This window comes from Micrasema longulum, unplaced genomic scaffold (assembly GCF_059751315.1).
Source record: "Micrasema longulum isolate JH-2025_06_02 unplaced genomic scaffold, ASM5975131v1 h1tg000592l, whole genome shotgun sequence".
In the NCBI taxonomy this organism is placed as follows: domain Eukaryota; kingdom Metazoa; phylum Arthropoda; class Insecta; order Trichoptera; family Brachycentridae; genus Micrasema; species Micrasema longulum.
The window spans coordinates 115,820-138,635 of NW_028277788.1; the positions used below are offsets into that span (position 1 = coordinate 115,820).

Sequence of the window (22,816 nt, forward strand, 5' to 3'; positions counted from 1 at the left end):
ATATCCATTTAACAATTCTCGACCTTAGAACGGCCCATTGTTTTGCTGCGAACTGTAGATAACTTAATACCCAATAGTCATAGAATTGTTTTCCTACGTTTGGGCTTCTCTATAGCTTGGCGCATTATTACTCTGAGATTATGACACATAGAAGGGGCTGACAATTAAAAAGATATGAAGAATTTTTTAGCAATATAGGGAACATATATATTTTTGTATATATGTTCCTTATGTGTATATTTTAAAACATTTTTAAGGTGATACGAAATCATCGTCATTATCATTCTCTTTCCGCACCTAATGGTGCATAGGGCACTGCATTGGTACGTGAATTGCAGCGTATCTTGATCATTTTCGTTACATGAAGGTAAGATGATCAGTCTTACGCTTCAGGTACCAGTCCAGGGACTATAAAATATTCCGGAGTGAAATAATATCCAGTAAAAAAAATTGCTACTGCTTTTTTGCTCATCCTCATCATTCCCTTTCCGCACCTTTTGGTGCATAGGGCACTGCATTGGTACACCAATCGCAGCGTATCTTGATCATTATTGTTACGTGAAGGTAAGGTGATCAGTCTTGCGCTTCAGGCACCAGTCTAGGGACTATGTAATATTCTAGTGTAAAAACACCCTTTAAAATAATATTTCATATTAACCATGTCGGGAATCGAACCCGAGACCTCTTGCATGGTAGGCAAATGCGCTGACCATACCACCACGTGATCGTCTTTGCTAGTAGCAAAAATAATATTTTTGGATTTGTAAATTTTAATTCCCGCAAAAACGGTCATTGCATCGGCCACGCCCCTTACACGTCACGATTCATGTTCATTTTCAACTTTGTTCCAAACCATTCAAATTTTAATGTCACTGAATCAAATTCAATTATAAACACGTCTCTCCCGCTTGCACTCCCTTCCATGCCATTGTGTCTTACTACTTTCTTTTATAATAATTTTCTATGTATACATATCTGTACTTCAGAGGCAGACGGATGCAAATCCAAACGTCAAACGTTCAACAATACCCTAAAGAATCTATTTTCTCTAAGTGATTCCTAATAATTCATAACATTAATTAGTATTTTCAGTATCTTAGTACATTGGTTCTTTCATTATAAGACTTACATTTCTTTAAAATCAATGGACATGATCATAAACTGGATACGAAAATCGAAATTTAATTTCTGTCTGCCTCCGAGGTACAAATATTATGAAATCACGACGATCAGTATGAGCAAGAAGACATATTGTCACATTAAAATAAATTTTTAGAACAAATAAAATTTACAATAATCAAATATTTAAAAAAACAAATGGTTGCTAACATCTGCAGGGGAGAAACGAGGAGTGGGGAGGGGGGAGTTTGGAATACCGTCGACCGCGCGGCGGCGCCACCTCGCTTCTCCCCTGCAGAAGTACGCAACCATTTGTTTTTTTAAAAATATTTTTTTTTTAAATAATTCGTTCATTCTAATTTTTTTTTTCTATATGCTAATATGTCTTCTTGGCCATACTGATCATCGTGGTTTCGGATGTAACAGGGGTTAAAGAACACCCTGTATATATATATATATATATATAAATAAATAAATTTCGATTTTACTGTAATCGAAAGTAATTCTGTTAACTTCCCATCATAATCGGGGATTTTTTTAATGTTTTGTGATTAAAACGTACCAACTAACGAAATAAAAAAAACGAAATACACATTTTTAAACAATTTTATTTTAATTATACAATTAACAATATTGTAAAATGTAACAAGATGGACGTGTAATATTTATTAACCTGGAATAATCACACTTTAAACTATTTATTTAAATTTAAATTAATACTGTAAATACAAATTACTATACATAATAAAACATGATTCTACGTGATGTTTTTACAACCTTAAAACGTATTATAGAAATCGGCGTTAAATGATGACTCTCTAACATCAGCAAAATGTTAAAACTGATTAGCTTTTAAAATAATCATATTTAAAGTATGTCCAAATGTTTGTAAATAGGAGGCCGGGTTTCAACCCTTACGGTGTTATCCAGATTTTCAAAAGTCAACAGATGGAAATATGAGGATGTTCAATGCAAGGGGATTTTTTTTACACCCCTTCAAAATAAGAGCATTTAATTGTACGCGAAGTTTCCAGATAATGTATGAAAAAATCACAAAAATGGTTTTAATAAAAATGAACTACTTTTAAACGTCACAAGTTCATGTGAACATTAACCAATCAATTACAGCGTTATAATATTTTGAGTTTGTCCAAATATTTGTAACCCTTCTCTAAAATGTTTTCCGTCCCTGTAGCTCAATCACAAATACCTATCGACGTGCTAATAAGCGACGTGATAACAATTTCTCACCATGGTTATTTATCGTATTCGCAATCACAATGGAACATCCTAAGGACGTTTATACGTGGATTATTCCTGTTGCGCAATTACATGTTTGAATTTCACCGGTGTAAATATAAAAAATATTCTAAAACTGTTATTTTTGTTTATTTATTTATTATTTATCACGCTATTTATTGCATTAAGCCGGTGGTTGGCAAGCCAAATGCCAAGAAAAGCAGTCGCCATAGTAATTGTAATTTATTTTCACTTTTTTGTATTAGATACTCCTTACTATTTTGCAAACGCAATATATTGTATTATTTTTTATAGTAAACACCGATTTTTCGCCAGGGAACTGTGTTTATTAACGAGCAAAACAAACCGACACGAGCGTTGACTTAGAGATTACACACGCGTTGACTTATGACTGCGATAACTTAAGCATGTTCATTATTGTTCATTGTGATTGCTCAAATGCTTAGCATGTTTTTAAGCACGTCGATAGTTATTTGTGATTGAGCTACTGTTGTAATTTGTTTATTGTAGCGTTGTGATCGATTTCCGGTTTCCAACTAGCCATTTTTTCAACGTTTAGTGTATTTCAACAGCAAGGGGGTTCTATTTAAAATTTCAGCACAGCTCATCGACGACAACTCGTGACGTCACGGGTGGAGTAATTAAAATATTACAAAACTTTATAAAATCATAGGGCTGATAATACGGAACCAATTTTTTTTATTCTGTTTAAATTGGCTTCGTTTGATAGTTTATTAACATATAAATCAATAATTATAAAAAACACTGAATTTTTCCATTAATATTGTATAGATGTAGACATATTCCCCCGAAATCTTTCGTTTCTGTTGAGATAAATATGATTTAATCCATTCTTAGTCTATAAAAGTTTTGACATACTCAAATATTGTTTTTTTAAACTCAACTATAAGACTTAAAAGTAATATATACATAATATATGATTTACAATTACATTTTTTAATAATACGATAATACAATAATTTAATCATAAAATAATCTACAGATAAAAGGAAATTTAATGTAATTATACTAAGAACATTTATACGATAATGACTATTGTAAAAGACTAATAATTATGATTTAAATTGTATCAATTCTAATGCAAAAATAGATATGTTCAGCTCCTTATATAAGTATATAATATTAACATTTAACTTAAAATTATTTATTGTACACTTTTGTTAATATTTGTAAATTGATTATTGAAATTCAACTGGCACATATAGTAAAAGTATAAAGTCTCCCTCGTGATCTAAAGGTCAGCGCGTTTGCCTACCAAGCAAGGGGTCCGGGATTCAATTCCCGTGAAATAAAAACCACCCTTTATTGGCTGGTTTATGTTTGTCGACTTGTTATTGGTTATATTTTCGCGTAGAATCTCACCTTTATAAATAAACATTTCAGATCTTTCACCTAGGAAAAATGCTACTTCCATGTCAACACACGTATACAGTTATTATTTATTTATTTACTTATAAGTGTTTTATACGGCCTCGAGAGCGGTTCTGAATAGCACCACAGGGCTACATTCTAAGAGCATGCATATATATATAACACATCTGTGTTTATATATATAACACTATCTGATATATTTATGATGATGTAATAACTTATATTTCCATATAAGTTATTAATTTAAAAAATACTTGGTACACTTCCACTTATTTATTTTGACCAATTAGCGCTTTCACCCTCTCATGGGCATGTTAGAGGGTGAAAGTGAAAGGGTGAAAGAGTCTGAAGATGCCCATTAGAGGGTGAAAGCGCTAATTGGTCAAAATAAATAAGTGGAAGTGTACCAAGTATTTTTTAAATAAATAACTTATATGGAAATATAAGTTATTACATCATTACAATGGAATTCCATCAAGAATTGTCAATAACTAATTTGAATGAAATGATATATATATAACACTATCTGATAAAACACATATTTTTTTTAATCAATGATTTTAAAAAGTCATTATTCCGCACCTAATTAATAATCATAGGGCACTGCATATCCTGATAGAGGCGTATTAGTGATCCTTTAATATTTATTAATATACACGAAGGCTTTTGCTTCATCCACCATATTTATTTATTTATTTATTTATTTTATTTTATTTGGGAAATCAACAGTTCTACATACATATTTTTAGTAAACAAAAAGATATAGTGTATAAACTCAGAACTAATAACAGATTTCCACATAGTGTACAAAGTTAGTAAAGAAAATATATTACATATCAAATAAATACATACAATTTATACATATAAAAATGTTATTTTCATGTACTCAATAATCATATAAAATACTAGAGGGAAAAAACAGTAGACTAAAAAGTCGGTACGCGGTTATATACAAATACATTTAAACGCCGTTTTACATGTATTTTTTTTACATGGTTTCGTAATAACACGGTCTAAAAACTAAATTAAATAATAAAAAAAACATTAATTTAATAATACGTAATAGTAATAGGAGCAAAACCAAAGTAAAAACTGTGGCCCGTAATGAGCAACGAATGAATATAGCAATGTCAGGAGCAACTCTGAAAAACGCGAAAGAGTTTGTGTGCCTTGGAAGCAGGATCACCTGGGATGAGAGAACACAAAGAGAAGTCGACTGCCGCATACACCAAGCAAGGCTTGCGTTTAACAAAGAATCAAAGATTTTTGAGTCGAATAATATCAATCTAAAACTCCGCAAGCAACTTGCCAAGACATATGTATGGAGCATATTGATGTACGGTTGTGAGACATGGTGCTTTACCGAAAGAGATAAAAAAAGACAAGAGAAGAAGAATATTAGGAATTTGCTGGAGAGACCACATCACTAATGACGAGGTTCTCAACAGAATCGAAGAAGGTAGGCACCTAATCAAAACCATCTCAGAGGGGCGAGCCCGATGGATCGGCCACATTATGCGCCATGAGGGTCTCCTGCACTACATCATAGAGGGAATGACTGAGGGGACAAATTATAGAGGGCGCCCCCGACGGGAATGTTTGGAGCAAGTGTGCGAAGATTTAAGCTGCGCCTCATATGTCGAGCTGAAGAGGGCTGCAGAAAATAGAGACCAATGGAGGACGAGATGCAGGACTTTGCTGCAAACCAATCCCCAGGATTGAGACTGCGAAGTGGAATAAGTAATATAATTAAACTGTTCGTTATTGGAATACCTACATTAGGGTGAGCCTATTTTTTTCCCCTGAATTTTGAAATAAAGGGGGTCTAAAAAGTTGCCTTTTCGATTACTCGGAATGCCAAAAATATTTTTTTAAAAAATCGATACTACTTTTGAACCTAACTAGAACTTGAAGTTTTCGAAAAAGTCGATTTTTTGTGCTAAACCGGCTGTCGTTTCATATTTAAGTAAGAAAATCAGTCTAATAACATTTTACAATTTGCATTAAACCTTATTAAACAAGCATATAAGGACGTGAGTCGTACTTTGTTTTGTAATAAATGGCTAGCATTGTTTTCATGAGTCATTGTTTTCGTCATTATTTAATAATTTTATATATATTAATATTGGCTAATGCCAGGCGCTGAACGGAATCAGTTCCGTTGAGTGTAAACTTTTTGCATTTCGGTAGTTTTAAAACGTGTTTTTTACGTGTTAAAACGCATTTCATCAATATAGATAATTAACAAAATGTTCAGACAGTGATCAACTTTATACCTCGGTTGAGGGCCAAAAATAGTATGGAATATTTAAAAAAATAATTTTAACGTTCAATGTGATCCAAAATGCAACTTTTTAGACCCCTTTCACTTTGATGCCTAAAAAAATAAAATACTTCACACATCATAGGCCCACTCTAACCTACATCGCTCTTTTACTTAGCGTATAATATAATGATAGTTAATAATTTTATGTAACGATTTTCTAAAGGATTTTGATTGATATTTAAGAAAAAAAAATAGGTGCAATAAATAGTCAATATTTTTTTTTTTTTTAAATCTTGAGTTGATTTTCATCGGATATCCGATAACTATCCAGTATCCGGTCTAATTTTACTATCAGGCCGGATACCGGATAGTACCGCAATATCCGGCGGATACCTAATATTCAATTAGCTGTGATTTTTTTATGAAATCAATGCCACAACATTGATTTGACACACAACTACGACCGTATTAGTGAAAAGGGAAGTCACCCTCATTATTTAAAAATTCACTTTTTTAAATAAAAACGTTTAGTGTTCAGTATACACTCAAGAAAACTAATTTAACCGGCAAATAAAAAATGTTTTTTAATTTATTTTTTTTAATGATAGATATATTATGTGCTTGTAAAAAATAAAGTGCAAGGGTTGAAACAACCCAAAACCATTATAATGAGGAAATTCAGTGCAATAAGAAATTGGATTAAAAAAATGTTTTCCTACGCGCGGTTTACCGCTTTTAAATCAGAGCATTAAATTGTACGACAAAGTTTCTAGAAAATGTACGAAATTTAAAAAAAAAAATAAAAACGCACTACTTTCAACGACGTCACTAGTTCATATGAACCAACCAATGATATGAGAGCTGTAAAGGATATCCGGTTTGCTTACCGTAAACGAACAGATCGGGAGAACTGACAGAAACCTCTGACGTCACACGCGGAGTTATTTCAGAAATATAATACTTTAAAAAAATCATAGCGCTGATAATAAGATACATAAAAACAATAAAAAATTGGCTTAGTTTAATAGTCTATTAACAAATAATAATAAAAACAGTGAACTTCCTCAATAGTGTTTTGATACATTTCCGGTTACCGAGAAGCCGACCCACCAATCAGGAGAACTCACTGTAGATAACTTGAGACGTCCCAGGCGAAGTAATTTCAATTTCACAAAAATTTTAAAAATCGTAAATTTGAAACATTGACTGAATTTGATTGTATATTAACAAATAATAAAAAAAACACTCAACTTCCTCATTCAAAAACAATGGGCCGGCTATCCGGCTCAGGGGCTCGCCGAATATCCGGTATCCGGCCAAACCACTATCTGTTTCATCACTAATTTTTATGCAAGGGAACCTATTGAGCATTGTTCTTTTTTTACGTGGTACTGTGTGGAACGTATCTTCGTGCAAAAAGAGGTTCCAGTGTATTTACTGGCATTAATTTATTGTTATATCATACTTTCTTCACGCAACCTATTTCGTTAACTTTGACGGAAACGCAAAAATCGTTTACTTTTAACTTCTTTTTTATGCAACTGGCCCTGAATTGCGTTGGGAGAATCATAACCGCGCTTCTTCTTCAGGTAAAATCACTATAGTCCTTAAAATATAGCTTGATCAAAATGACAGCTGCCAAACTAATGTCAAGTGATGAGAAATTACTGATCACTGATCATGTACCGATCAAATCGATTTAATCAGTTTTTTCATGCCAACATGAAACTCTGTTTCCGAAAATAAATATAAAATCGCAAAAACAAGCCTATTATAGTGTGTTTAAGACAATCATTCACCAAAAGATAAGACATTCATACTTTTTTTATGAACAACATCAAATTAATAATTTTTTATTCGATCAATTTTCATTGATCAATTTGTCCCATCTCTAACGTTTTTCAAAATGATGTACCTTGTAAGAACGTCGTTAATAATTAGGTTTATTTTTGTTTTTTTTGTTTTAAATTTAATTTTATATATTTATGTTGATTTAAGTGTCAAGCATTCTATTAAAAAAATAAATTAACATGCCTGATACGAATTATTTTTCGTGTGTCAATATAAATCACTCCTTAGACGTTACTACAAAGTTATGTCGTCACTTTTGCTGACAACTGTCATTCTTGTCAAGCTTTATTTTAAGGACTATAAAATGTTTTTTCCAACGCAGCAAACTTCCACCGTCATCACCAAAGTACTTTTAAAACGACCCAAATCAACCAGACACAGAGCTATGAGAAGTTACCTATATAGGTTTAAATGAAGGAATGATGACTATTGTCAATGCGATGATATTTTTTTACAGAGTATCGAACATCTGTTATTTCAGTGCCCATTTTTCAGTTTACAACGAAGCAGAAAGGAGGAAAGATGGAATATCCACACCGTCGTTAAAAGTAGTTATCACGCGCCATTGTTCTTGGACTTTGCAACAATGGTGATTGGACTCATAAAGGTAATAAACTAAAATCGGTGATCGAACACCCCATTTCCACGACAAACAAAACGATTTTTTCCGAGTACCTTAGCCGTGTACATGACACGTAAGACTACTAAATACAGTGGTCCAAATATTAAAAAAATCGCACTGCTCGGGACAAGGATGCTCTCTCTCAAGTGGTCGTCAACGTCAGAGGGATCCGACATGACACGTGAAAAAGAATAACATTTAATTTTTCAACTCTAATATATATATATATATACAATGTATTTTTTTAATTTTTTCTAAATGGGAGTTGCATTTACAATTAATATAAATGGATTTTTCTACTTTTCATAAGTTCCTATTTTGGGATCAGGACTGGACTTTTATTGTCTATACTTGTCGTTAAAAGTAGTTATCACGCGGCATTGTTCTTGGACTTTGCAACAATGGTGATTGGACTCATAAAGGTAATATATCAAAATCAGTGATCGTACATCCCATTTCCAAGATAAACAATAACAATTTTTTCCGAGTACCTTAGCCTTGTACATGACACGTAAGGCTACTAAATACAGGGGTACAAAAAAAGAATTGTGTGAATCCTGTTAGTTTGTACTGAGTCGTGGTCTAGAGCGTCAGGTAATGGTTAGATGAGCTTACTAACCGTGCAAACACAACGGATTTCAAGGTTGCCTAAGTCCACAATATGACTAACTGAACGATGATTTCATAAAAAACAGCTAAATCCACTTTCAAATACGGAATATAATAATTCAACTTCAGCAAACTGATACCAAGGGTTATTTGAAATGAGTCATAAAGCTAAATTAATTACAGACTGACTCATGTGAGAGTAAAAATAGTGTAACTCCTAAAATATATCAATAATAATGTTCCTTAACATATTACAATAGAGATGAAGTACCTACATTTTAGAGATGAGATTATTATATAAGTCGCATTTATAGGGCTTACGACCTTATGCCTTATGGTCTATTGGTCTTTCTCAAAATTCGAAGTAATTTATCCAATTTACCTTGTTCGTGTTTTTTTTAATTTTTCTAGTAATCGAGATAGCAATTCTAATAATGGCTACGCAATGTTTAAGTACTATTTATTGGCCGTAATTATAATGTGACGGGAAATTGGATATAAAACTGTATTCTTACGCGCGGTAAAAAATAGAGAATTCAATCACAAGGTAAAGTTTCTTGAAAATGTATGAAAAAATCAATAAAAACGAACTACTTTGCATCAACTGATGATAAGAGAGTTGCGATAGGTTTCGGTTTACGGTAAGGCAACTGACGAATCAGCAGAACTTATTAACTCTTAAAAGACTGTGGTAAATAATCCCTTTGCGCACGGTGATGTAACATTGTGTTACCACTAGTAAAAGACGGAATATAGACATACTAATCTATCTTTCCTCTTCAAAATTTTAAACAATTTTATCGATAGTCCATATCTCTAGGAGCACATTTCAATCAATTGTCCCGTAAAGTCAACACAAGTTATTTTTTTAAATAATTTATTGCCCAAAAAAAATTATGTTCCAAACTCGTTTATTTTATTAAAGCTGCTCCAAATTTAATTTACTTTGTCCCCATTTAGATATTTTTAATACAAAATTTTGTGACTTCAAAAAAGACTTTTTGAAACACTGTAAAATAAAAGATTTGTCAGTGTGTAATAAGTTTATGTTCCTTTAATTATGTTTATTTTATTATAATATCATAAGTTCTCTCATTATATTTGTGAAAAACTTTAACTGGATGTATGTATATAACAACTGTTGTTTTTCCTTAAATAAAATTATAAATAAAATAAAATACAGTTTAATAATTCCTTTTCCATGATTTATGCGAATAAACATATAGTTCGGCCATGTTATAGCAAAATAAATTAATAATCACAAATACGCCGCTCACGTTACGCGCGTGCATCCCCAATCACTTTTATCAACCGACTGAAGACTGAATCTATTTTAGACAACACCCGCCGCAGAACAGCGTCTCTGCCTTCCTTGATATTAATTCTATATTTGTGCTCTCTCTCGTATAAGGTATCTGTATAGATGTGTTGCTGAATTAGCGGACATTCGTTCTTTGCGTAGCAAGGATAAATATTTTTGTATTAACATTAACATAGTTATACAAATTTTACTTTCCAAATCGGATGTGAAAATATCCATTTGAAGATTACAAAAAATACGAATTCATCATTTTAAAAAATTAGGGAGATATATCAAGGCTTGTGTCCTATGTCGACTAGTGTGACATCACAGCCACACAAGAGTTGAGACGTCGCGCGAAGTAATTTAAAAAATACAAAACTTTAAAAAATCATAGCGCTTTAATAACAAGAAATTGAACAAGAGTTTTTATTAATTTATGGTATCGCTAACGATTAGCTAATAGGCTTTTGCTCAGAACAGTATTATTTAACCCATTTAATGATATTTCTTAATCTGCAAGTACCGGTTATGTAAAGTTATATACATTTGCAGTCATATACAATTGAGGACAGAAGTCCCCGTCAACTTTGTGATATTATATCCGCATTTGGCGTAAAGCGTAAACATTAGCTACGTAATCCAAAATACGTATAATATTATAGAATGAGGATGTTGCATTATGTAAAGAAGCATAGGAGAGGTCTCAGCAAAATGTCCTTACGAGGTTTTCCCACAGCATGAATTATGTCATACCCAAAACCCGTACGTCTTTTGCTCAGAGACATCTCTCATTTATCGCACCGAGAGTGTTCAATATTTTGGAAGAGCGTATTAAGCTCTCAAGGACTGGATTTTCCATAGTGGGAGGGATTTGAGTATGAAACTCCTTGATGATTTTTCCTTGTTATGTATATGTATTTTTAAAAAAAATATGTTTCTGGTCGTATATTTGTGGTGATATACTCATGTGTCCGTGTCACCTAATTGCTAGTCCCATCTCAACACAGGACTTTTAGTCCCATGGAGTTGGGACTTATGTCTCAAATAATGTACAACTATGTTTGTAAATAAATAAATAAATAAGTACACTTGGCAGAATTCAGTATTTAACAGTATGAAGGCTGTCTGAAGATCGAATATTTACCCAGTGAAAACCAAATGGCGCTTACAAAATGCCTGCATAATTAGGACCCAAAACAATCACCATCAGAGCCAAGTTTAATGTTAAATAATCGTTATGTCAAAATGGACACTATGTTTTCAATGCATAAAGATGTATACCGCCAGAGACACAATACTTCAAAATCATTAATGAGTACAGAAGTGAGGGGTTTCACAAGAGCCCTTACAGGGCACAGCAGAATAAATAAACACCTTGCTTAAATAAAACTTCTAGATGTAGGTTCTGCAGTGCAGATGATGGAACACCTATACATATGGCGTGGCGCAGTTGGTTAGGCGACCAACTGTGAAACTGGCGTGCGGGTTCGATTCCCGTCAGTTGTGAGAAAAAATCCAAGAAACCTTTTTTTCTCAATTGGTCTGGGAGTTGTGGTATATTTTTCATTACTTCCGTCCATATCCCCTCTATCCCACCTGCTGACAAGCCTCTAAACAGTCTAAATAGAGGCTTCGCGGGTTATTTCTTTAAAAAAAACTAATTAAGTGTATGTGATGATTTATCTTATATTGGAAGAATCGCAGTATAAGCGTAAACACCAAAAAGAGACTGGTGAAGGCCTTGGTTTTCTCAGTGTTCATGTACGGTGTGGAGTGTTAGACACTGAGGGAATCTGAAAAGAAAAAAAATGAAGCTTTCGAAATATAGTGTTGGCGGCGAATGCTGCAGATTCCGTGAACGGCCAGACGTACGAACGCATCTATACTCCAGGAAATTGACATAGGAGAAAGACTAACATCCATGTGCGAGAAAAGAATCCTATTGTTCTTCGGGCATATTTCCTGGGGGAACTCTGATAGTTTGGAGAAAACTATTCTCCTGGGAAGTGTCGAAGGGGCAAGGTCGCGATGACGTCAACCGACAAGATGGAGCGGCACAGCCACTGAATTATCAGAATCATCACTGACGAATGCCTATAGAAGAGCACAAGGCCGTTCCAGATGGAGAGACTGTCCACAGACGAGCCATGCCTGGAGTCAGGCGTATTCACCACCCTCAGATATGAGGCGCGGATTGAAGAGAGGTGCTTTATATCACAAAAGAAGCCTCATCCTCAGAAGACCATCGGTTAAACCTGAGGATATTAAAGAACTCCTACTTCATACGAGACTTTGAGCCCGATAATTAACAAATCTGGGCTCGGAGGAGATTTAGCAATATGAGAACACTCACCTTCCACTCAGGAGCCAGACTCTTTAAAGACTTGGACCAGGAGGGCGAGTACTCATTTACGGGGACCTGTCATAATCTATTCAGGTCGCAGTGACGTCAGGAGCATATTACTATTACAATAATAAAATACAGAAGTGAAGAAAGAAATTTTGGGTACAAAATTCTTTGTGAATAATAATATTTATGTGCAAGATATCAAAACAATAATTGATATTGTTAGGATATTTTATTACGGAACAAATAATCGAGATACGTTGCGTTTGAAAAAAGAGTACAGTGCCATATGTACCACTAGGAGCGGATAAGTCGATGGACTGTAAGACCTTATTTTCTTTGTGTGTTTATTTAACGTTTTTTTAATATGAAACAATAAATTTTAAAACTTAAAAGCGCCTATAGTAATTAAATATAAATAGTTTCGCCTATTATGTAAAATTCAATTTTCCGTAATGACAGGTAAAAATATTCTCCCTGGGTAAAGTTTGAACAAATCTATTCTTGTTAGGTCAGTAATAAACGTATTTTTTTTTTTAAATTGCAAACTGAATTTCGTTTCTAAACATGAGAACCTCGCTCTTTTGGATAAGTAAAACCGAATGCGATCATTGTTGTAGTTTCATGATATTTAAAAACCTGCGAATGAATAAAAATACTCCGATATTCTTTACAAAGTAAAACTACCTTACATCTAACTAAAACTACATAACTGTGTTGAGTTAAAATGAAATAAAGTTAGATAAAAAATAGCGCATTGATAATGTACAAGATAATTGGCTGATTATTTTCTATCCGGGGCGACATTTCGCAGAACAAATTAATTACCGATTGATAATTGCGTCATAATGTACAAAATGGCGGCAATTTCAAAAGTTATTCAGGTGTTCAGCCGAACGGTCCGCAAATAGTCGCATTAGAATAATCCCAGGGAGGGGCAGACCATTGTTGGCAGGCGGGAGAAGCATCTCGAAGGTCGTCAGAAGACACGGTAACACTTTGCTAACACTACAACAGTTTCACAAGCACAATCACACCGCTACAACTTCTTCATTATCTCGAATTTGTGTTTTAGATCCATTTGCATCTTCTTCGGGTCGACCTTTTTCCGCGCAGCGAGCTGCGCTCTCATCTCAGCGGCTGTCATCCCGAGATTGAGTTTGTTGTTTTGCGGTCCTTTCGGCGTAAATATTTCATGCTGAGCTCCGTTTCCATTCTCGATTGTTTGTTTGCCGTCTTTGTTGTCTTTTTCTGCCGTTTTGTCGAGTCCCGGAACCTTTTCGCTCGTCGCTGGGGTCACCACCAGGAGCTTGGTCTCGTTCGCGTTGGCTTTGATCTTTTGCACGACCTGCTTGTGGACGTCGTCGGCTATGCTGAGCCCGTTGACTTCTAGAATCTTGTCTCCTTGCTTGAGTCCCGCGGCCTCCGCTGGCGAGCCCTCGTCCACCTTCCCGATGTACTGGCCCGGCTTGCCTTGCTCGGCGTGCAAATTGAACCCGTAGCCGTCGAAGGAGTCCACTTTTACTACGTGACAGAGTCGCGGGGTATTCTCCGCTCCATTCGTCGACATGTTTGAAGCGATTAACACACAGCGGCGGACGATCGACTACTGAATAACTGATCTGTACTGAATAAGAATAAAGTTTGAACGCGGAGGTGAGGAAGGACAAATATGCGGCGGAATGGTCGGCGCGGGGAGTATCGGAACCATACACCTGTGTGATTGCGGCCAGTCAGGTGTGCACCGAGTGCTGCCAGACGTGTACATAAAATAATTATTATTTTAAATATTATTTTGTACTAAATGACTAATGACCGAAATTGTCTCGAGGAAGCGAAACCGTGCACACATAATATAATATTTTATGAATTCATAAACCAAAACGTATTTAACAATCAATTAAGCGATGCTTTGGCTATTGTTTCCATTTGATGACTTTACTTTAAAATATTATGATTATTAATTAAAACGTAAACCGTTTTCAATAGTATGGTTTTCAAACAAAAGGGACCTAATTTCTGATATATAAAATTATTTACATGTACACTTTTGACAGCAAAAAAAAGCCCTTAGGGTCTCAGTTGATTGGACCATCGGGCCTCACATAAAATACCACATGTAGTTTTTTTCACCTCTTTGAAACATTTATTTATTTTTGTAGTAAATTTTGCAGTTAATATTTTAAAAAATACATATATATATAGCGCCGTTTTCTTGAGTGTTCAATAAAAGGGTGCTATACATTTTGATTAAAAATAAATAGAATCAAACTATGTAGGCTACCTAACTGGCGGCCTCCGTGGTGTAGTGGTCAAGACGCTTGACTCACGCACGGAAGGTTCCGGGTTCGATTCCCGGTGAGAACACAAAAATTAAAAATGTGATTTTTCTAAAAGCCTGGTTGTTCTATAATGTAATTCACTACTGTAATTAGGCCTCCTGGCCTGTTTTGGTGCAAAAAAAAAAAAAACGCTGAAAATGAAGAAGACCGAGAAAGACGAATTCAATAAATACTTGAAGATGCACAAGTCAAAAGTCGTTGGTATAATCGTCCATTGTGCATGAGAAGATATATAAATCTAGAGTAAGCAAGGTATGTATGCAAAGACAGTGATATGGCGTTCCTTCATCTGTGCCTACAACTGCGGGGACACGGCGTGATGGTTTGCTTATTTGTGTAAATGAATAAGTTTGTTAAAGTAATGAAAGATGATTATTATAAATCAAGTAGGATAAGAGTTTTCATTAGTATAATACTCAAAACATTTTACTGTCCTTTAAAATTTTATTTATTTATTCATATTTGTTTTTATTATAAACTATGATTAATAATAAAAATAATGTGACCTCACTGGAGTTATTCGTGCCGAGGACAATTAACAATATCCTTTTTTTAATAAATATTTTTACATTTGAGAATAAACAGAGAATACTTAATGTACAGAGATAATTAACAAAATGTTCAGACAGTTTTAAACACTACGTATTTATGTTTATAATTAATTTATGTACATCTTTATTATTTATATAACAAAACGCACAATGAAAGAACATAACACATAACATAGGCCATACATTTGTGGAGCAATTGATTCAATATTGGCTTGGGCGAATGAGACAATCCATTTTACTTCTACCTAGCTCCACTATCCTTTTTTTTATAGCCTTTTTGAACATTTTCTCAATACTAATTGTTTTTTTATTTTATTTATTTATTTAATTTTACAATACGCCCAAGGGGCATTTACAAAAAATATACAGGTAAGTGCAAACATAGTAAGTAATAATTTAAAAGATAAACAACGCTTTTTTGTACACATGTAGAAACAATAAAAAGCATACTGCTATGCAAAATAAAAAATGAAACTTTACATAGTAAAAAAGAAAAGAATAAAATCTGGATATAAGAAAAGTAATTGAATTAAAAAGCAAATTGTAAATAACTTGTTAAGAATTTAAACAAAAAAATATTTACATTTACATATACTTATACGTATAAAAAAATGGTATTAACAAATTATTGTTACAAAACAAATAATAAAAATTAGTTTACAGTAAGTATATATAAGATAATAACATAATATCTGGTACACAAAAATATTTGATACATTAATTTCAGAAAAAGATCATAATAAATAATAATACACATCAAAAACAGAGAAAAAATTGTATGAAAAAAAAAAGTTTTATTACGGCATATAAGTGCATTTAAGAACGGTTTAAAATGGATAATTGTCGTATTTAAAATGTCTATATCACAAGTGAATTTGTTGGCTAAGGTTGGTTTTAATAGTGAAAGCAGGTTTTAGATTTTAATTGAAGAATACTACACTTACGGAGAAATGGAGTCAATGTTAAAAATATCAAGTCTACAAAAACGTAGATATAACATTGACTCCAAATTTATGTTTAATTTGCTGAATGGCATAATTGATGTACCTTCGTTACTGGAACAAGTGGCATTCAATGTTCCGATCCATCGGTCACGAAATAATAATGTGCCGTTGCTTGATCAACACAGCACAAACTATGGCTTGCATGCACCAATGTCCCGACTGTGTCGTATTGTAAACTCGAGACAAGATCTGGACTTTTTGGTGTAAGTCTTTATAGTTTTAAAAATTCACTAAGATAGACCGGATCTTGTCTTGAGGTAGTAATTTTTATTTTTTTGTCCTAGCTTTAATTTGATTTATTTATTTTATTTATTATTTTTTTTATTATTAATAAAACACATAATACAAAAATTACATATTATAAAGTTATTAGAAACTCATTTGGGACCGTACATAAGAAAAATCATTTTTTTGACAATACATAATATCATACAAATTAATACATCCGAAATAAAAAGAAAACATTACTGTACAAGAAACATAAAACACCATCTTATATAAACTACATTAATAATTATCACTATCAAAAAGATTTAAGAAATTAAAATTAAATTAAATTAATTGTTATTTGTTTATAAATTTGTATAAACCACTTAATTTTTTTAATTACACTTCGACCGGTTTTGAGGTTACTACCTCATCGTCAGGAATTTAACTAACTTATAATTACACGCGTTGCTATTTATATAATAAAATATTGTATGAAAGAGATAGAAACGTGTGTAGAAATTTTGCATGTCAATAAAAATGGCTTTCGTTTAGATAATTTAAAACGATTAGAAATTAGTAAAGCCATTAATCAAAAACTTCAAATAATAAATAATCAATTAAATTTAACTTCGAGTCCTGTTTTAAAACTATTCCCGTTATGATTTATTTTATCTTCTTTCTCTCTCTTTCTTTCAGTTTTCTATCTCTTTCATACAATATTTTATTATATAAATAGCAACGCGTGTAATTATAAGTGAGTTAAATTCCTGACGATGAGGTAGTAACCTCGAAACCGGTCGAAGTGTAATTAAAAAAATTAAGTGGTTCATACAAATTTATAAACGAATAAGTGTAAAATGTCATACCACAAAGTGAAAAATGTTTTTGATAACAATAATATAAATTAATTGTATTTTGTTTTATTAGTGCATGTACTTATTATAAGAAATTGTATTTACCGTTGTTAGAATGGACTGCATAAGTCCGTCAAATAAATAAATAGTAAAATCCCTTTGTCCGAAAGTTGTATAAGTTTGAATTTGTGAAAGTTGTCTTTGTGTTGAGGATCTGGTGATTATATTATTTGTATGTGATGTATTGAAGGGGTTACGTGTTTCATAGTTTTGAATCCGTAAGTGAATATTGTATTAGCGTATAATTTCTTTGGTGTCATAAGTTCTGATTTGCGGAATATTCCTTCTTTGGTCTGTATCGGGACACTGAGTATTATTATATGATTAATTGTTTGTAAGAAATAGTCACACGACAAATATTATCCCTTAATATTTCAGACAAATAATAAAACAGGGATGACTAGTACACGCCAAAAACGTGTATAGAACAACGAAGATATTAAGGATGTGTAGAAGATATTATTATGTATAAAATATCCCATTTCTACAAAATCCCATGAGTATGAAATGACGGAGGGTTGTAATTTTGTTATGTGGGCCAAGGAATTCCATCTCAAGAAATATTTCAATATTATTAGATTAATTTAGTTTTCTATAATAAAATTTGTTATGTGGTTTTTGTAAAGGTTTTTTACTTCACTAAAATGATATAAGTAGGTATATTATTCATTCGTTTTTTTAATGTTTTTTCAAAAAGTACAGGAGAACTCCATTTATACGAACTCCAGCCATCCAGATTGTCAAACATCCAAATCGTTATTAATAAATAAAAAAAATATTTTTAATAAACATGTATCTTCCTTATTGTCAATTTTTATCATGTTACGTATGATAATTATATATATTTTGTATTTAAATTTATTGCAACAGACAGGGAAAACATTATTGAGAGGGGAATTTAGAAGTCTAGGCATTTACAGGGCTTATGACCTGTCATTGGCTGGTTTAAGTAGACACTTTACACGCTGTGTAACATTCACCATTTTGTCCATGTTTAAACATCCACATTTCCTCAGCTCTTCTATCTGTTGACTTTTGTGAAGTAAAAGGGCTGAAACCTTTATCACGTGGGTGAGATTCATCCGGCTGAACCAAATCACCTACTAGGCAACGCCTGAAAACAATTTTCCAATTTTTATACTTCTTCTTTTACCAGGTAGTTAATTCAACAATGTTTGAGTATTTCCAAATGCCAATGACAGGTCATAAGCCCTGTAAATGCCTAGACTTCCATATTTCCTCCTCAATAATGTTTTCCATCACTGTTGCAGTAAATTAAAAAATGAACAACTACCTAGGGAGGAAATCCAGCCAGTCTGCAAGCATTTGGACATACTCAAACATTGTTGATATATTCTGTAATTTACTTACATAAACGAATCAAAGAAAAATTATGGACTATTAGACAATCAAACTGAGCCAAAAAATAAAAAAATAAAAAATTATGTATCATCATCAGCGCTATGTTTTTTTCAAGGTTTTGTGATTTTGAAATTACTCCGCCTTTAAATTAAATTACTGATTTGCTCTTATTGGTGGGTTTTCTTTCCGGAAACTAGAAATGTATCACAACACTCTGTCATTGGTCGATTTCGGAGAACTAAAGACGTCGTTCAAAGTAGTTAATTTTCATAAATATCGTTTTCATAAATTTTTTCATTCATTTTCGAAAAAGTTTGCACTGCAAATGCTTTAATTTTTACCGCGCGTGTGAAAATATTTTTTATATTAAATTTTTCGTTACACTGAACTTCCTCATTGCTAAAATAAAAAATACCCAGTAGTTAAAGTTATTTATTTGATTTATTTAACAATTTATATTCATAATTAATTTATGTACTTACATATAAGGGCGGGCATATTGCCTCAAGGCAATTTCTTCCTACCTACCCAAATCGTTTAGTTTGAGAAAATTACAAGTACATGGACATGTTGAATCTTACAATTTCACCCAAAAATTCAAAACAAAGATTAACAAAATATAAAAAAAATAACACTATACTATGAAGAGAGGAAAGGGGATAGGAAGGAAAAAAGAAGGATAAAGGAACAATTTAAATATTTAGATAGTGACATTTCAGTCTTGACTAACATTTGTGGGTAGATTATTCCAAAATCAAGCAGCTACTATTGTGAAAGAGGACATATGAATCTTACGATTTTATACAAAATTAAAAACAAAGATTAACAAAATAAAAAATATGAAAAATCGACACCATACTACGAGGAGAGGAGAGGGGGTGGGAAAGAAATAATAAAGATAGAGGAACAACTTAAATATTTAGATAGTGACATTTCAATCTCGACTTAAATGTAAATAAAGAAGGGGCATCTCTAACATTAGTGGGTAGATTATTCCACAATCGAGCAGCTAGTACTGTGAAAGAGGAGGCCAGAAATTATTTTTTATATATTTTTTTAGACTTAAAGACATTTTACAGGAAAATAAGAGAATAAGAAATTGGAAATAAAATATATTTTTTTTATTTGACACTTTATATACATATACAATATATATACATATAAGGGCGGGCATATTGCCTTAAGGCAATTTCTTTCTATCTACCTTTGGGTTTGCCGTTCAGTTTGAGAAAATTACAAATACATGGACATATTGAATCTTACAATTTTATACAAAAATTAAAAACAATGATTAACAAAAATAAATATAGTTAAAAAAAAATTAACACTATACTATGAAGAGAGGAGAGGGGGTGGGAAGGAAAGAAGAAGGATAAAGGAACAATTTAAATATTTAGATAATGACATTTCAATCTTGACTTAAATTTAAATAAAGAAGGGGCGTCTCTGACATTAGTGGGTAGATTATTCCACAATCAAGCGGATACTACTGTGAAAGAGGAGGCAAGAAAGTTAGAGCGATGACAGGGCATTAAAAGGGTTCTCTCGTTACTAGAACGAAGAGATAGTCCGCGTTGTGATAGAGGTTGGAAGAGCTCTCTCAGATAAACAGGCGAAGTGGGATTATTTAAAATATTCTAAAGAAGTGATAGAATGTGAAATAGTTAAAGAAAACCATCTTCTCTGTAATTTCTTTCAGCAACATAAAAAATATCGCCGGCGTATATGTTAATAATATAATAGTAGGTGCGTCTTATAAACGCATTATAAAATAAATAAATAAAGGTGCATAAGCGATTCTTTATTAATTATGTTTGGATTTAAATCCATTACTGAATCAAAGCAAATTCATCGAAACTCTATTTTTTATTTCCAAGTAGGAACTTTTCCGGTCATTTTGCGCAGACTTACCTGACCGCACCTGACAACATTTCCTCAGCTGACAAGTGTTCAATGCGCTGATAAACTCTATTTTCGTCCCGCTCCCACTCGTGAAGCGAGCCTCGCGGGGGAAGAAGACAAAACCGTACACGTATGCATGTGGTTGTGTTAATTGGAACGCGCCAGGTAAGTTTGAAACTTCTCAGAAGTTTAGTTTGAGCTACAAAAATGGCTGCTGGCGCGTTTGGTGTTGTGTGTCCCCGGACTTAATATTTCAAGGAATTTAACCAGGAAACGCCAATTTTCCCAAGAAAACAGGTTAGTTTATAATGTTTTAGTTTCCGCTGTATTTTCGGCGTTGTTTTCTGGATTCTAAGCCGGAAAACTGTCTGTAAAAGTCCCGCAAACCCGCTTGTCAGATTATGGTATACGCGATATGAAAATATTTTGGGTGTGTAAGTTCTGTGGACATTTTTCACATACCTTTGAGGAATTTGCATTCCTTCTGTACAACTTTTTACTTTCCATCTGTTATTGCTGCCCGCGGCCACAAATGCCTTCAACGACGTTATTCGCCTATCGAACTATCGGAATTCGAAATCAATTTGATCAAAATATCTTCGACATGTTTCTTAGAAATTCGGCGATTGTCATATGTTTTTTTCGTCTGTAAACAGGGGATCTAGCTCGCTTTGCGAAATTCGACCTCTCTAAACAGGATTGTTGTCATTTTTGTTTGATTAAAACGGCGAAAAGTGAATTGAAACGCTAGAAAAGTTATAACTTACAGTTATTTTATATTATGGTGTTCGCATAAATTAGACGATTTCTTTCTATAGACGTGTGTAGCTTCCGATGAATCGTCAGACCCGATATGAGTTTCAAATTGATTTAATTATCTAGTCAATCACGTTGTCTTAATTAATTTCTGATTATAATAAAATAATATCAAGTTTTTCATGCGCGAATATGTATGTTATAATTTATATGAATAATTAAAACACCTTGAATTTTAATTCATAATTAGATTTTTAATAATAACGTGTAATATTTATATTATACACGATTAAATTATTATATTTTAGCAATTATTTGGCCTTTAGACATAGAATTAAGAATAGTCCAAAAGGAGCGTAGAATCATATTTGAATACATCGGACTGTGTCCAAAAATCCCCCCACTTAGCCCCACTTTTGACGTGCGCATTCGTGAAGTCACCGCGTAATGTTGCCAGATGGGATAAAATATAATCATAACAATATTATTTAATCGTGAGTATCGGATAAAAAAAGCAATTTGTTAATTTTTCAAAAAAAAATATTATGCACGCGGAAACATTGACACAACAGAGAGATAAGTAAAGGGTCATTTAATAAGAGTAATTGAATTAATGAACTTTGAACTTAATACATAAAATAAATTTTATTTTACATAAAACGGATATTTTTATATCATGTCAAATAATATTTGATGTTTGAAAGATAATGTCGGTCAAATGTCAACTACAGAGTTATTTAATCCGAGGTCCAATTTTCATTAGTTCTCTCATTAGATGAACAAAGTAGGGTAAAAAAATGTACTATCCTGGCAACACTAACGAAACATTCATTTTGTTTTCTTCGACAATCTGACAGATTGAAAAATATTTTAAAAATTATTTTTAAGTAATGTATTTGCTACTTACACATTCATTTTTTGATTACTCATGAAATGTGATCCCACCCTGTTTCTTTAAAATCCCAACAGTATTTCTACACTTTAAAACGACACAACACGGCAGAGT

At 32.8% G+C, this 22,816-nt stretch overlaps 2 protein-coding genes across 3 annotated transcripts in view; one reads left to right on the forward strand and one right to left on the reverse strand.

Moving 5' to 3' along the window:
* Positions 1-1,709: 1,709 nt before the first annotated feature.
* Positions 1,710-14,474, reverse strand: LOC148280339 (Na(+)/H(+) exchange regulatory cofactor NHE-RF2). The gene has a single exon (XM_088228533.1). The coding sequence runs from the start codon at positions 14,337-14,339 to the stop codon at positions 13,809-13,811; it is 531 nt and encodes a 176-aa protein (XP_088084659.1). The 5' UTR covers positions 14,340-14,474; the 3' UTR covers positions 1,710-13,808.
* Positions 14,475-21,250: 6,776 nt separating this feature from the next.
* The window catches only part of LOC148280340 (epidermal growth factor receptor kinase substrate 8-like), a 52,840-nt gene continuing 51,274 nt past the window's right edge, over positions 21,251-22,816 (forward strand). For both annotated transcript variants that reach the window (XM_088228536.1, XM_088228537.1), the window contains exon 1: positions 21,251-21,351. The gene's annotated coding sequence lies outside the window, so the exon portion shown is untranslated. The remainder of the gene's footprint in view (positions 21,352-22,816) is intronic.